General features: G+C 35.5%; 1 protein-coding gene and 1 pseudogene across 1 annotated transcript; both read left to right on the top strand.

The window, feature by feature from the left end:
* The first annotated feature begins 1007 nt into the window (after positions 1 to 1007).
* On the top strand, positions 1008 to 16131 carry LOC111288399 (AP-1 complex subunit gamma-2-like). The gene is made up of 18 exons (XM_022879280.2): positions 1008 to 1308; positions 2861 to 3163; positions 3333 to 3474; positions 4327 to 4500; positions 5028 to 5207; positions 5758 to 5912; positions 6012 to 6102; positions 6682 to 6845; positions 7254 to 7308; positions 8873 to 8995; positions 9083 to 9178; positions 10140 to 10267; positions 10526 to 10630; positions 10737 to 10996; positions 11631 to 11882; positions 11963 to 12138; positions 12548 to 12652; positions 15670 to 16131. The coding sequence occupies exons 1-18, from the start codon at positions 1277 to 1279 to the stop codon at positions 15763 to 15765; spliced, it is 2637 nt and encodes an 878-aa protein (XP_022735015.2). The 5' UTR covers positions 1008 to 1276; the 3' UTR covers positions 15766 to 16131.
* On the top strand, positions 14148 to 14827 carry LOC149519327 (uncharacterized; annotated as a pseudogene).
* Positions 16132 to 17386: the final 1255 nt, after the last annotated feature.

Below are 17386 nucleotides of genomic sequence, written 5' to 3'. Positions count from 1 at the left end.
CAATTTTCTCTGAAATTTTTGTAGCGTAATTGAGTTCAGTCCATCAGAAAATCACAGCGTATCATGTTTGAAAATTTTTATTTTCTTTCAAGTTTGCAGTAAGAGTATCATCTAAACAAGGTTAGTAGACGATGCTCTTTCGCGACTGGCTGACTCACCACAACTTTTTGGCATATGACATGAGAAAATACCAAAATCTGCTAGAAGACCTCAATGCAATGATAGCAATATAAACCTTTTTCGAACTCAAATAATCCAAAAAACATATCAACCGAAACGAAATAAGAACATAGAACTTAGTCATTATTACAAATTCATATTATACCAAAAACATATCAACTGAAATAAAACCCATCTTCCACCCAAACTTGACAACAACATCCTCATCTAAAACAAAAGTAAATAAAAACAAAAACCCACCTCAATGCTGGCAGAACAAAAACATTTAGCAGCTAAAGAGCACAAACAAATTAATGGTCATCGAAGACAACAATGTTAATTAAAGGCACATAATAAAAAGGACCACATGGAAATATTACTAGGAACTTTTAGGATGCCCAAATCACTTTCCATACGATGCCGAAATATTGACAGGCGCAATTGGGACTGCCGGATTTGGGTATATCATATCATCATCATCTGTCTGCTCCTCTTGATGGACTTAGCCAGCGAGCCAGCCCACTTGGCCAAACATAGTCGATAATTTTCATCTTTGATTGCTTGAAAACAGTTTATATCCATTGCCAAAATCCGACGGACTGGGGTAGGGAGAGCTTAGATTGGGCCTAGTTGCCTTCGGGCTCCGCTCAAAAATTTAATACCAAATAGGTACTGAAGAAAAATGTTTTGATACTACTACCTGCGGGGGCATGGATTAACGCCCTCAGCACTGCCAAATGAAAATATGACTGCTCACGTTTTTTCGTTTCCCACTGCCTCCTGTTTCTTTCTTTTTTTTTTTTTTTTTTAACAAAGACATAGGAACCTGACTCAGCATTTTCATCGTCACTGTGAAAAAAAAGGAAAAAAAAGGAGAGCAGAGACTTAGTTTTCTCTCTCCCTCAGATCCAAATCTCTGTTTGGTTGTCCCTTTTAGATCTCCGAATTCCAACATTTGGATCTTGAATTGCAGATTCTTAGATTTGTGGAAGAAAATCGATTTAATTCCGAATAGCGCTAATTCTGTGATTGATTTAGTCGCAGCATTTGGTTTAGTTTTTCATTTCATTGGATCCGATTTGAGTTCTCTACAAAAGCTTCAACCCTGGACCCAATCATGAATCCTTTCTCGTCCGGTACTCGTCTACGGTGAGCCCCAATTCTTGCTGTCCACTTCTTCTTTTTCTTCTCCCCTTTCCCTTTAGTTTGGAAATCAGATCAAGCAAACTTGATTTTTTTTTATTTGAATGGATTGGTTTTATGATTAAATGAGCTAGGGTTTTGTTCAACTGGGGTTGTTTTGATTGCCGTGATTGAAATTTTGGGAATTCGGTTGTAGTTTGTGCAACTTAAAAGATGGTTGCCTCTAAATTTAGAGCTAAGTGGAGTTTGTTAGCATTTTTTTTTTTTTTGGTCTCATAATTTGGTTCTTCTAGTTTGCTTTTCATTTTCATTTTTATTCGCTTTAAATTAGTTGCAACTATGATGAAAATGTAGAAATGTATGAAGTTATAACCTACTCATTTAGTAAAATGGTTTGAGAGTAGCTTGATCTATTTTTTACATGAATATGGATAATATGAAATGATGCGCCAAATAGCATTGGTGCCGAAGGTTTTGGAGAGGAACCGAAACGCAGGTTTGGTACTGAAAGCCTTGCTTTCTCTACTATTTGCATTGTAGAAATGAAAGTTTTGCAGTATATTTTGGAACATTGATATTAATACATGAGTAACAAGTAGCAACAGTTTGAGAGAGTGATAATTTAAATATAGCATACAGTCCAAGGTAGTCATGTACGCAATTATCCTGTCCAATATGGTTACTGGAAGTACAATCAGAATAACCTGGCTATATGGCTGTACATGTAATTCTGGTGGTTATGCGATCAAACTGATTTGTAGACTTATGACACTTCTAGGAAAAAATTGTAAAGTTAAATTCCTTTTCTTTTTATTTTTCCTAGGGGAGACTGCTCGGTGTTTGTAGAAGGTGCCTATGTCTGTTGCAAGGGAACTGAATTGTTGTATTTGTCTCTCTATACATTTAACACGATTAAAAGAATTTGAGATATCAAAAGCAGCCAATTGTGAAGGACAACCTCCGTACCTTTTCATGGGAATAATGTGTTTGTTCTTTCGATTAGATAACTGGATTTCACCCATACTTTGTGGGTTTGAAGATTTGGATCTCCTTGTCTTTAGTTATTAGATAAGTTTATGTCTTGAGTTGCTTCTATGAAGTGATCAGTAGTAAGTGTTGCTTTTAAGGAACAAACTAGCAAGTAGAAAGGGATGGTCTCCTATCTCTTATGCATCTGTGAATATTTCATGTTCAGGAAATTGTTGATAAGAACTGTTTATATACATTGGAAAAAGGGTTCTCTAAGCTATATGTACTTTTTTAGGGAAAAAGAAAAAGGAACCATGGATCCCACATCCTATAGTATTAAAAGTTTCTTCTTAGTCAGGACCTAAGGCTGGTTACTAAGAATACTTTTTGTCCTTTCTTATCCTTTCTTAAATGATTTTCTATTAATGGTTATGAGTTCATTTTTGCTTAAACCTGCCTGAATCAATTTAACGAGTCACAGATCTCTTCTGCATTTTCTGTCCCAAGTAATATTGATGAATCTAACTGATTGACTTGACCTTAGTTTATATGCATATTAATTGAAAATGGTCAAACTTCTCCAATGCAGGGACATGATACGGGCTATACGTGCATGCAAAACTGCGGCAGAAGAACGTGCTGTTGTAAGGAAAGAGTGTGCTGCTATTCGTGCTGCAATTAATGAAAATGATCAAGATTATAGGCACCGTAACCTGGCAAAGCTCATGTTTATTCACATGCTTGGATATCCCACTCATTTTGGCCAAATGGAGTGCCTGAAGTTGATTGCATCTGCTGGATTTCCTGAGAAGAGGATTGGGTATCTTGGTCTTATGTTGCTTCTTGATGAAAGACAAGAAGTTCTGATGTTGGTCACAAATTCATTAAAGCAGTATCCTATGCGTAGACTTTTCTCAAGCTTAATTTTTCCCATTTTCTTTTCCCGTTTATCATTTCTTTCCTGGATGAATAATTTTGTCCCTGATAGGGTGGTATTGCAGGGGTAAAAATAAGAAAATGAAGAGATTTGCTTCTTTGCCGGAACCTTAACTTATATGCAGAGATCTCAATCATTCAAACCAGTATATTGTAGGACTTGCTCTTTGTGCTCTGGGAAATATTTGTTCTGCAGAAATGGCCCGTGATCTTGCTCCAGAAGTGGAGAGATTGCTGCAGTTTCGAGATCCCAATATCCGGAAAAAAGTAAGTTATCCTACTCTTTATTCAAGGGCCTGCTGGCCGCAGATTCTGATTTTGGTGAGATGTAAATGTAAAGGAGGAAAAGGGAGGCTGTTGGACTCCATAAATTTGAATTTCTTATGCATAAACGTTGCTGGGTGTACCACTTAAAAGATATCAACTTCTCCTTCCACCTTTCTTGTACAGGAGTTGGAAAGTTTTGGTTGTTTTGTTGAGCGCTTATAGTATTATGGTTTGTGTTGTTTATTTGTTTCCAATATTGCCTTTGTAATTTGGCAATACAATGGTTAATAACATCCATGTAAATCCACGATTAAGTATCAGATGCCATATGACTGAGACCTCAACTATATAGTATAATTATGTTCCTAATTCATGGATAGTGTGTTCAATGATATTCCACAACCTTCATACCACAGCGACTTTTATGAAATCTGAATAATTCTCTGCCCATTTATCTTAATCAGAAGAGCTTGCAGCATACAATCATTCAAGGGAAAAATGCCAACATATGGTAACCCTTGCGTCTGATGTCTTAGTGACTCCAAGAAATTCAATTTCAGTTGGCTTGTTTGATAGTTTGAGGGAAAGACATCTATTGACTATTGCCAGCCACTCTGTGAAGGCATTTTTATATGTGCTAAATTGGTTCATCTACAATTACTCTTTTTTCTATTGGACGATGGATTTGATTAAACAGGCTCCCTGCTTTTCTTTTTTCCCCCCTTTGTCAAGTGGTGTCTGGTTTTGAATTCTCATCATGCACATTATTTCATAATTTGAAGGTTTTCTATCATTTCTTCAGCGATCTGATTGCAATCTTTAGCTCCTCTTGACTCTATCTGTTGTTTGTAGGCAGCATTGTGCTCCATACGGATCATAAAGAAAGTTCCGGACCTGGCTGAAAACTTTATAAATCCTGCTGCTTCCTTACTTAAAGAAAAGCATCATGGAGTCCTAATAACAGGAGTTCAACTTTGTACGGATTTATGTAAAGTCAGTTCAGAAGCCCTTGAATATTTTAGAAAGGTAAATTGGTTATGGCTTTATAAGCATATAGCTATAGTATCAGGAAGAAAATCACTCTATTGAGCGTGTGAATTATTTGCTATACTCATTTGCCCCTGTGGAAAAAAAGCTATCATGAATAAAGTTTCTTGTAAATATTTAGTTCCTGCTTTGGTGTTTTTGGAGCTTCAAATTTGGGCTGAGCATTCTACTTTACCAGCAATCCTTTTGATCTGTTTCTGGCCAAAGAGTACTCACCATCAAAAGGATTGAAAAAAAGAATCAGGTTTACTGGTGTTTCATCCTAAACTGTTGGCTATATTTTGCATTAATTGGATGCTTGCAGTTAATTTGCGCCATTTGGTTTCTGTAGGACTTATGAACTTGTTTAGGCCTTTAGGATCATGTGAAAGCAGTGCCCTTTTCTGTATCATTTGAATATTGGGCTGAATCTTATTTGTAACTTTTAATGGGAAGAAACTTGTTAAAAATGGATGATGGGGCCAGCTTTCTAATTGTAATAATAGCTTGTTTTATAATCACTGCAGAAGTGTACTGAAGGATTGGTCAAAACTCTGAGGGATATTGCTAACAGTCCCTATGCTCCTGAGTATGACATTGCTGGCATTACAGATCCCTTCCTTCATATAAGATTGCTTAAGCTTCTGCGGATATTGGGCCAGGGAGATGCTGATGCTAGTGACTGTATGAATGACATACTTGCCCAGGTCAGTTATGAACTTGTGAAGTTTTTTTCTGTACCTATATCTTTCTTTTGTAATTCTTTCAAAGTCCTGAAAGAAGTACTGTGTATTCTATATATTTTTTATCTCATCAATTAGTAACTAAAGTAAGGTTTTAGTTTTGAATCTCTTTCTTTTGCTGTAAATTTCATTAGCATGCCCATCGCCAGTAGTTCTGAGGAAACTTTTGCAAAAGCAAAAAAAAATTTGCTTCATTGAGGAATGAGATTTATTCTTCCATTTTATGTTTTAAGATAGCATAGCATGATGAAAGAATACAAGTTCTGTCATAGAAAATAAACTGGATATTCCACCTAAATGTTGCTCCTGCTCATGAGAAAAACCTTAATAAAATTTCTTGGAACATGTTAATTGAAAAGATGGTATACTATATGGGTATATGGGATACTGAAAAGATGGTAGAAGCTAAAATTGTTGCAGAGAACTCCTTTCACAGTAGACAACATTTAATCTCTCAATGAGGTTAAGGTTTTATTTTTGTCTTGTTTTTCTTCATGCTCACACTTTTCCTTAGGTGGCAACGAAAACCGAGTCGAACAAAAATGCAGGAAATGCTATTCTTTATGAATGTGTTGAAACAATCATGAGCATTGAAGATAATGGTGGTTTACGTGTGCTTGCTATCAATATATTGGGAAGATTCTTGTCAAATCGTGACAACAATATCAGGTATTTTCATTCAAATCTTTTCTTGATTTCATGTCCCTTTCTACACTATTTCTATATTGCTCTACTGTATTATGAAAATGAACCTTGCATGTTTTGCAGATTCGTTGCATTAAACATGCTTATGAAGGCTATTACGGTGGATGCACAAGCAGTGCAGAGGCATAGGGCAACAATTTTGGAATGTGTAAAGGTACTGCCTGAGGACATTTAGTTTCATTTTTAATGATTTCAAAAGGTTTCTGTTTTAGTTCTTGCTCAAGAAGCACTCAAGGAGTTTTCTTTTGCTTTCCTTCTGTCCCCCCTGATTCTCTGGTTCTATTAGTTATTTTTTACTTTTAGTGAACCCATATGTGAGGGAATAAGATTCTTATTACTAGCTAAAGCAGTGAGGGTTAATTTTCTCTTTAGATATCACTTGATCTTTTATTTTTGTCCTTAAGGTTAAAGTCCCTTTTTCTTCATTTTTAGGGAATCCTCTAGTTGTCTAACCTGTGACTGTTATGATCTCTTTTTGGTTGGTTACTTTTCTTGCGTATTGATTGATATTTGAACTGATATTTAGGGATTCAATTTTTGGCTATATAGCAATTTCCAGCATTGCCCCTTGGGCTTGGATCAGGGTTAGGGTGGAGTAGGAATTGGGTAGAGATATTAAGTTTGAGCCTTGGTACTCTAGTCAATAGAAAAAGAGTTTCCAGCATTTTCTTAGTTGCTTTTGAAGTGGATTCTGATCTGGTTCTGAAGTGCCATTGTTGCCATCTTTTTCCAGGATTCAGATGCTTCAATTCGGAAAAGGGCACTTGAACTTGTCTACTTGCTAGTGAATGAAAACAATGTGAAGCCTTTGATGAAAGAGCTAATTGAATATTTAGAAGTAAGCGATCAAGAATTTAAGGGAGATCTTACTGCCAAGATTTGTTCCCTTGTTGAAAAGTAAGTTGGGCTATTTGTTAGTTACATGAGAAGTGCTACTTCTGCTTTCCTTGTGTATGCTGTATTATTTGTAATTGCCTTCTTAGCTCAGTATTTTCATATATCATGTGCTGTGCTTGGATATGTACATGCATACATGGATGTATGCGATGTATAATCCTTCCTCCAACCCCATTTTTAGGTAATTTTAAAAGGATTGGTTATATTCCTGGAGAAGGCAGTTATTTCAAGCAATTTATTTGATATAGTCAATTTTAATGGATTTATACGTTTATTAAATTTATAGAAGTTCATTTTATTGTTCTCTCTCTCTCTTTTTTTTTTTTGAATATTTTCTTCTGGTTTATTGGACAATTTTTTTCTTTGCAGCATTGTTTAGTCAATTAACAATCATTTTTATTGCCTCAGGTTTTCCCCAGATAAGATTTGGTACATTGATCAGATGCTCAAGGTTCTTTCTGAGGTATATGTTGTCATTCATAGCATTGTTGTAGGATTGGAGTAAAGATGCTTTATTTGTCGTAGTCCACTGAATTCATCCCTGTCCTTGTTTCTCTTTTGCTACTATATTCACTCTTGTTCAAATTGCATCCTTCAGCAGTGTTTGTTCCTGGTAGGTGTTGCAGAACATTACATTTTCTTAAAGCTTGTTTATCATATTATTTTTTTCACTGATGTGCTTATCATTTCAATCCTTGATTTCATCTAATGTTTTCCATGTGAGTCCATTAAGTAATGGTGTATAACATGTCAGTATCTTTACTCTTTTGATTAAAAAGCTTCTCTGTTGAACATTATGACCTTGTTGTGTATAAATCCTTGCAATAGAAAGAGAAATACATTCTTGCACTGTTTAAATGATAATTTATAAAAATAATTGGCAATATTTATACTTTTTTTTTTGGTGTAATGTTGGCCAAGTTATTCAAAGTTAGCTGTCAATCTGCATAAGTCCACCCACTTGAATTTTCAAGTTAAATCTAGTGGTTGAACATGTCTCTGCTATGACTTTTGCTGCTTGTGGCCTTTGAGTGGATGAACTATCAAAGGCTGAAAATGGGATATTCCTCCCACATTAGATAGTAGTAAATATAATTGATGAAACCATGTAAGACCTCAAGTTACTCACTTGTAGAACTTGAGTTTAAGCTTTTGACTGTTGAGAATTGGTGGTTTAGGCCTGAAAAATTGCTGGGTCATTGCAATCTTTATTAGCTCGTCTTGTAAGTCGGTGTCGGTGCTGGTATGATCTTGGTCCTTTTGGTTTTGCTTATGATTATTGAAGTGTGACCCAATGAGGATATCAGTGATTTCAGTGGGAGGATTGTGATGCCCTTTCTAAGCCAATTAGGATTTAGGAATATGATTGATGAAATCCATGTAAGATTTCAAGCCACCACTACTAGTAACTTGTTAAGGATTAGTGGTTTGGATCAGGAAAAGTAACTTGTTAAGGATTAGTGGTTTTTGGACCTGGAGTACAGTAGAAAAGCAAACACTTTGGAACCCTAAGAAAATTTAGTAGTTTAGTCAGTGATTTATGCATGTAGAAGCCATATGGAGTTGTTTTTTTTTTTTAAAAAACTAAATTATCGATGAAGATGGATGCTTGAAGAAGGCAAAAATGAATCGGTTTAAGGCAACAATTGGGAAGAGTAGGCATTATAATTTGCCGGAAACTGTGGGAACTCAGATGTATAGCCTGTAATGGTTCTTCTTACCCAGTACTATATTTTCATTTTATTATGTCAATCTTTTTACATTTTATTGATAAAACTGAAGTGTCAATGAAAAGTAACTGATTGAATGCTTGTTCTTTAAACCTTGCCTGGGGTGAGAATCTCCACAATCTGCTGGATCTACTCTCATATCTACTTGACAAAATTGTAGTTGGGAGAAAGGGAGCGAGGATGAACATTTTCCATTTTCGGGAACTGCCACATTTGTTATTTATCTTCTTGGTTCTTTCAATGTTTCTATTAATTATTTTGTTCCGAGAGTACTGATATTTATCCTTTGCTTAGTAGGCTGGAAATTTTGTAAAAGATGAAGTCTGGCATGCTCTTATCGTGGTCATAAGTAATGCTTCTGACCTCCATGGATATACAGTCAGGGCATTGTACAGAGCATTCCAAACATCAATAGAACAGGTATTCTTTGGTTTGTTTTGGATTTTATGTCTAAATTTGATACTCTTATCTTCTTAATTATTCAAATGCAAATTGATGTTTCATTAGGAAACCCTTGTTCGAGTGGCAGTTTGGTGTTTTGGTGAATATGGTGACATGTTGGTGAATAATGTCGGGATGCTTGATATTGAAGACTCAATAACTGTAAGTGCATCCTTATACATTGAATAGTTTGCATACACATACTGTAGTCAACTAGTCAGGTTGCACTTTACCATCAGAAAAAGAGGAAAACAGCAGAGTAATGGGCTGTGTTATATGAATGGCGAGTATGTATAGGGGAAGCTTCTAATTGAAGAAAGTTGATTAGATCCCTTTTCTGTGAAAATTTTCATAAATTTATGACTTCAGGACATATGGCATGTTTACTGTTAAATTGAATTTAAATAATTGACATGTAAACATGACCAGTAATTGTGTTGTTTGTGTAACTGGTAGTAAAGAACATGAAACTATTTTTTTTTTGGCTTCATCAAATAGTGAATTCTTACTTCCTGGTTGAAGTTTGTTTTATAACAATCAAATTCATTTTGATTAAGTAGGGATAAATCTATTTATAACATTCAAAACTATGACCTAACATGATTCTCCTTTTTAGTTTGTTGTTGTTGTTGTAGGGATAAGTCTATTTTTAACATAAAATTAATGAAAATAATCTAGACCATGTATGGCGTTTTTGGGCTTATGGATGATGTGATATTGCAGATGTAGAAATAGGCAAGGAACCATTCAATTCCCCTTTTGACAAGGCATTGCAATGTACCTTCTGATTTTATTCAAAACATCTTGTTTAAGTATTTTATGTTATTTCTGGTTGAAATATTTTGAGTTTTCTTGCAATCAGATGTAATAATGAGTGTCATCCAGTGGAGTTCTTTATTACTCCAGGTCTTTTTCCATGGAATTACCTAAATCCAATATGATTTTTAAACTAATGAGATTCTTAAACTGCTATATGCTAAGCTGAAAGTCCCCAATTGACCATTTCAGGATCCTGTTCTTTTGTCCAGTAGCAGCATTACCTAAATTGAATGCTTAGACCTATCACTTTGCATCTTACCATACTGTTTGGAAAGTTTTCAGTCAATTTTTATTTCCTAATCAGGTAACGGAATCTAATGCTGTGGATGCCATAGAGGTTGCTATTAAGCGTCATACGTCAGATCTCACTACTAAAGCGATGGCCTTGATTTCTCTGTTAAAGCTCTCTTCTCGTTTTCCTTCTTCTTCAGAGTATGTTAATGTTAATGTTACACGTTTCTACTGGCCTCTTAGCTTGGTCTAGGGGTTAAAAAGAATCTTTTATAAGCATAACACTTGATACAGTTACAAACTCTATCTAAACATGACCTAAATTGAATTTATTTCTTGACAAATTGATCCAAATATCCTAATTTTTTGTGAAATTCCTGTGTGAAGTAATCGAAGAATTTCTTCTTATTTGTTTATATGACATGAGAAAGATCAATTTTCATTAATTGGTATCTCCAGGAGGATCAAGGATATAATTGTCCAAAATAAAGGAAGCCTTGTGCTTGAGTTGCAGCAGCGATCTATTGAATTTAATTGTATTCTTCAGAAACATCAGAACATTAGGTATATGATTAAAAAGTTTTCTTTGTTTGACCTCATTACCTTTTAGAATGTTTCCAGCATCGCATCATAATTGTGAACTACAAAGCTGATGAATGAATTTGTACAGATCTGCACTGGTTGAAAGGATGCCAGTTTTGGATGAGGCAACTTTCAGCGGAAGGAGGGCTGGCTCCTTGCCTACAGCTGTTTCAACTTCTGCCGGGAGACCACATAATCTTCCAAATGGAATTGCTAAACCAGCTGCAGCTCCTATCGCAGATTTGCTTGACCTAAGTTCAGATGATGCCCCTGTACCTAGCTCTTCTGGTGGTGATTTTCTTCAGGATCTTCTTGGAGTTGATTTATCCCCAGCTTCTGCTCCTTCAGGTAAGTTGGGTTCATAATGGTATGCATCTTTAAGAAACATTTGAGGAGTGGTTCGTTTTTTCAAGCATGTGCTTATGTATTTCAGAGTTATCGCTGAAGTTAGCATTTTCTGTGTAATAAGTTTGTTCAAGACCCCAAATTTTAGTCTTTTATCCCTTTTATTTATCTTTTACTTGTAGAGAATTAATCATCTATATCTCATAATCATAGGGGACAATGGTTCAGGCAAACACCTGTTGATTAAAATTAGTGGTTTCTAAACTTGTGATGCAAACTAACTTTTTTTTTTTATAATTTTTCTGTAAAAGAACATAAAATAAATCTCTCTTAAATTTGATATCCTATACTTATAATCATGAAGTCCGAATTGGTTTTGAATGTATAATGGGTGTGATGCTGGTTCAATTGCATAATTACTTAATTTGACATTTTTGAGAGTGTAGCAATGTTAAAAGAGAACAAGTTTTTCCTATTCATTAGTTTTATGGTTATCCTTCTCCATAAGAGAACTTTGTATTGCATAGACATAAAAATCTTAGATGTTTCTTCACAGTTAAAAGTGAATCTGTTTCAGTTTCTGATCACTTGTTTCCTTTTGATTAAAAAAGCTTGATTTTATTCTCTGACTGTTAAGGCACAAGTGATCCCCCAAAAGCTGGTACAGATGTTCTGCTGGATCTTCTGTCAATTGGAACATCTCCTCCCGCAAAAAGCAGCTCATCTGCATCTGAGATATTATTCTCCAGTCAAGACAAGAAAGCACCACTTGCCAATTTAAATGGCCTCGCATCACTTTCCTCACTTTCTGCAAACACCACTTCTCCAGCAAGTGCTGCTCCAATGATGGATTTATTGGATGTGTTTGGCCCCGATCCTCAAAAGCATGGTAAGTTTTTACAGTTTCTTCTGCAGATGTTGTAGCATTGTAGTTGCCAAAGTAGTTATAGTTTTCTTTTCTGTGGGCAGAGGAAAATGGTCCAGCTTATCCATCGTTAGTTGCATATGAGAGCAGCTCCTTAAGGATGACATTCAACTTCTCAAAGCAACCAGGAAACCCACAAACAACATTGATCGAGGCTACTTTTATAAATCTGTCACCTAATGTTTATAATGAGTTTCTTTTCCAGGCGGCAGTTCCGAAGGTAACTCAAGATGGTTGTTTACTGAACATGCTCTTGCTGTACTTATAGTATAGAAATTTATAATTGGGTTATCAGTAACATCTGTTAGAGGTGGATTTTGCATTATCTATTTTTTCCTCTGTTGCTTTATTTATCATGGGTTTAGGTGAAAATAAAAAACTTTGCAGTTGCAACTTAAAGTGTGTCCTCACTTGTAGTTCTCTATTTGCCCGAAGAGCACTTTTCCCTTTATTTAGCCTTGTTTGTTGAATTCCTAAAATCTAGGCTTGATTAATTTCACAAAATTTATAATATTGTTATGTTCCTTAAAAATAGCCTTTAAACTTTGTAAATATTATGTAGAATTTCGAGTACTTCTTTGTTTAATATGTGTGATGCTGATATAATTTGCTGCTTTTAAAATTTGCAGTTTCTTCAGTTGCACTTGGATCCAGCTAGCAGCAATACTTTGCCTGCTAGCGGTAATGGGTCCATCACACAAAGTTTGAAAGTCACTAATAGCCAACATGGGAAGGTATGTGTACTGAGTTTTATTAGTCTTTATGTTACTCATTCTGAATCTCAGGGCTTAGCAAGAGAAAGCTTTAGCATATTATCTCATATCTAGTTGTTTTAATTGGTTAAAGTTGCTTTACAGAACTGATAATGGTACTCTCTGTCTTAATTGGCATATTGTGGCAGCGTCCTCCACTTACAGCTTTTTGTGATACTATTTTGTCGGTTTTTCATTTAAAATCATATTTTAACTTTTGATCATAGGGGCTTCAGCACTTACTAGACTCTACAGTTAACTTTTTTTTTTTTTTTTTTTGGTACAAAGGAGGCCAAGGCCTAAGGGGAATAGGGAAGGAGAATTTGCAAGTGCTGAGGATTGAACCTCAGCCTTGCAGGAATCCACCTCCTAAGAGAGGTGGTGAACCATTTAGGCTAAGCCCTGGGTTTGACTCTAGTGTTACTTGACTAAGTATGTTTTTGCACTACTTTTTAACAATGCTTTGGACTTCTTTATTTCATTCTTTGTTAGTATTTAGGTCAAATTATGAGATTTGCCCCTGTACTCACCTGAAAATGAGAATTTAGTCGTTGTATAATAATTTGAACAAATTTAGTCCCTATACTTTTCGTATTGTAAAATTTCAATCCAAAGTCTAACAAAGTTATAAAATTACTGTTAAGCTAACGTGGTAAGTTTTTAACCAATTGGATAGATGATGTGGCTTTATCTGGCCAAGTGGGTTGCCATGTCAGACTTGACATATTTTGGCAATTTTTCTCTTTTCTTTCTTTTTTTCTCTTTCTTTTGCTTCTTTATTTTCTCCCTCAAACCAGACCTTGGCCCCCAGCCTTCAAAACCCAAAATCCACCCGAGCCGACCCCAACCTAGAATTTGACTGTCACCCCTTTTGTGCTGCACTCTCAGATCCATGGCGGGGGCTGTATCCTTCCTCTCCCCCACTTTGTCCATCATTATCAAATTTTCACTAAAGCCACTTATATTTTCCCCTCTTTCCACTCCAGTCCCCTCCCCTCAATGCCTACTAAGTGTAAAAACTATTTGTGCCCCAAAATGCTCAAAACCCTCATTAAGCCTTTCCCTTATCCCTCTCCTACTAATCCCATAAGCCTCATAGAATCCCTGCCCGAAACTAAACCCCTTGATGTTGCCATTTTCGAGCCTTCCTCTGATGAAGTGCCAAACCAAGTTTTAGAAGAAACTAAGAATTTTGGGTTTCTAAGACATCTAGTGCTGCTAGAGAAAACAGTGGCAGTTTTGGTAAAATTCAGCTTATTCTGTCTTAAAATTTGGGTTTTATTTTGTGGGGATTTTTGTGTTTCAGACTTTAATCACTGTTTGGTTTGAGAGCATTTCACTTGCAATTGCTCAATCACAAATCAAGAATTATGTAGGGGTCCACCACTTATAAGTGTGGACTCCACATAATATTTCGGTGGATCCTACATAACTTTAAATGCTGATTGGTTAATTGTAGTACAATTATTGTAGGTGATATGCTTCCATTTGGGTGATGGGTAATGGCAATTCTCAAGGTAAAGATGTGAACTTGGATGGTTTTTAGAGGAATTATAGAAGTAAAAATGGGAAGTTTTCAAATAATGGAAAAGTTGGATTGAGTTCAGGAAATGTGTTTTATTGGCATTCTGAATCGGAAGAAAAAGTCAAAGAAATTAGAGCAATGGCTAGGAAAGCATGAAAAATGGAGCAAACAGAAATGAGGAGTGGTGATGAGGAAGTGATGTGGTTGACGAAAGTTTGAATTCTAAGGCGAGAATTGGGATTGAAAAGGAGATTGGTGCTAGATTGAATAAGTTGGAGAAGATATTGAATCCTAGCAGAGAGAACTTTCAAGGGTTGCATATGAGTTTTTTGGATAAGTTAAAAGGATGATGAGGATGCAAAAGAGATTAATAAAACATTGTTCACAAAGAAGTTTAAATTCAAAGAGCTTGAATTCAAGAAGTGGTGTGAAAGGTTTTCCTGGTTTAATGAAGGGTTGTGCATTGAGTGGGTTTTGGAGGCTAGGGGGTTGGCTCGGGTGAATTCTGGGTTTTGGAGGCTGAGGGTCGGGTTTGAGGAAGAAAGAAAGAAAAAGAACAAGCAAAAAGAGAAAAAAATTGCCAAAAAAATGTCGGATCTGAAGTGGTAGTTCATATGGCTAGATAAAGCCATGTCAGCTATCCACATGGCTAAAATTGCCATATCAGCAACTTAACGGTAATTTTGTAATTTTGTTAGACTTTAGATAGATTTTACAATCCGAAAAGTACAGGGACAACTTTGTTTAAATTATTATATAGGGACTAAATTCATTTTTTATGGAGGGGGGGGGGGGTTGCAGGGACCAATCTCATAATTTGACTTAGTATTTAACTTCCACAAGTATTTATTTTAGAGCTATCCTTTGTCTTGTTAAACGATGCTTGTATGTAGTTCCACTATAGCCAAGAATTGAAACTTATGTGCATTTTTTTTTCTCTTTTATGGGGAAGACAAGAGTGGCTTAGGCTGTAGGATGATTACCATTTATTTCCCTAGATTTTAGGTCTTACATTGTGCCTGAGAAGAGGAAATCAAAAATCTAGGAAAGACTTGTTTATAAATTCTATAATTCTGTTTTATGTCAGGAGCCTTGAATTATTCTTCTTCAAGTCTCTAACCACCTAGTTTTCTAATTTTTCTTTTTGGTAGCGAAAGAGCACTGTTTAGTGCTGGGACTTCTTCAAAAAATTGAAAGAAAGAAATCCAAAGAAAAGATAACGAGGTTGATAATATTCAATAAAATCTGATAATGAAACTAATAAAAGTATAAAACTATTGTCCACCTGGTTGGTTTTACGAGGAATCTTTAACAATTAATTTGTCCCTGCTAATGTTTGGAAAGAAATTCTTAATGTGGTATGCCACTGTAATTTACATTTTTAGGTTAATCAATCATTTTTTTTGCTGCTATCACTCTTCTGTTGGGTCTTTTACTGAGGCTTAGTTACTCTATATATCTATTTTACTTTCAGAAATCCTTGGTCATGCGCATAAGGATAGCTTATAAGATGAACAATAAAGATGTTTTGGAAGAAGGACAAATCAATAATTTTCCTTGCGATTTATGAGGTTGATTGATCCACAGAGATGTTGAAGATATTCACGTACCACCTTTTTTTCTTTTTTTTTTTCCCCTTTTTTTCCTCTTTTATCTCTGGAAAACTTCTTCTGACCATTTGTAATGATAGGTCAATATTTTGTTTCAATTCTTGTATCCTTGGGGGGCAGTATAATGTGTAGCAAATGGAATGAGATTTTGCTGGGGTTTGTGTTGTGTTGAATGGGTCACGCACACTATTCTTCACAAAAGTTCTCCTCTTAGGTGATTTTATGTATATTATATTTTACAGAATTGTGGGAATTGAATTTTGAATTAGGCACAATGAGAAATTTGTTATAATTTGGAATGCATACAAGGTCTGCTGTTCTTTCAATTTAAGCAAGGATTTATTTATGAACTCACATATTATTCAAGGGATGTAGTGCCTTTATATTTTTCTGGTAAAGCCAAATTATTTCTAATAAATTTTCATAACATGGCATTTACATAATTGAATGACTTTTTATTTTATTGTATTTTTAATTTGAGGGAAGAATGCAGTGAGCATTTCAAAGAAAATTAAATTCTAATAGCAATTGGAATTAGGAGTCCAATTCATCAACAGTCCATGTGCTATTGCCTATCGGGGCTGTTTTGTTTTAATAGCAATTTGCACATGGGGATGGGATGGTCTTGTCTCCCCAAAGCATGCACCAGAAGCGCATATGCCACCCCTAAGAACACTGACTTGAACTTCAAGTCTAAAATACTAGTGCCATACAGATATCAATTCAATTTTACTACTAATTTAAATCCATTTTTGTTAATAAATGAACATAGGAAAGCTTGGATTCTTCCACCAAAGCTCAGTAACCCATGCTTGTTTTCGGTCCTACGATATCTGTTTCTCTATGCAACCCTTGAACTTGAAAAAGACCGATGATAGCAGGCTTGAGCTTGGATTGCTATGTTTTGACATGTGTGCCTCTCTCTCACACATATGGAGTTGTTATTTTTATGATCTCTTAGCTTACAAAATCCCTTGTGCGTGCCAGTCAGTCATGCATCACTTTGTTTGACTTTTGGCTCACTTGCGGTCATCTTACTCCTGCTCCTGCACTTCACGACTTGTGCGCCGGTCTCGCATGGTTATGAAATGATGTATGGGGGACAAAACAATAATCACACACAAACAGTTTGGTCTTCTCAAATCATCACTAAAACTGTTCTGTTCTTGGTGTTATGTGTATGGAAGATAACTTCTTTTACAACGGAATGAATTTTCCCTGTTGTGTAAAAGTATCAGAATTAAAAATACTTTCAAGTTTAAATGATGCTTCAAGCATGTTACCATCTTACCATGTTATCCTTTACATGAGCATTTTAATTATGTATTAAGCTTGGGGATCAGGGCTTTAATTTGATTGAGAGAATACTCTTATGACCCCACAATCCACTGACTTATGTCTGATGTCAACTTCTACACAAAAGAGTCTTTCAAAGCACTTTTTAGGGATCCCACCACCCTCATCAGTCGTCAAACAAAGCACAAAAAGGTTCCTATTAGAAGATCAAAGAGAATTTATCGTAGCAAAAAAAAAAACAAGGAAAAAAAAAAAAGCACCTAGAGATGCTCATAGAACAGTGAT

This window comes from Durio zibethinus, chromosome 4 (assembly GCF_047325235.1).
Source record: "Durio zibethinus cultivar Kanyao isolate XHJ-2024 chromosome 4, ASM4732523v1, whole genome shotgun sequence".
NCBI lineage: Eukaryota > Viridiplantae > Streptophyta > Magnoliopsida > Malvales > Malvaceae > Durio > Durio zibethinus.
The sequence above is the reverse complement of the archived record's forward strand: the minus strand, read 5'-3'. Positions and strand labels throughout refer to the sequence as shown.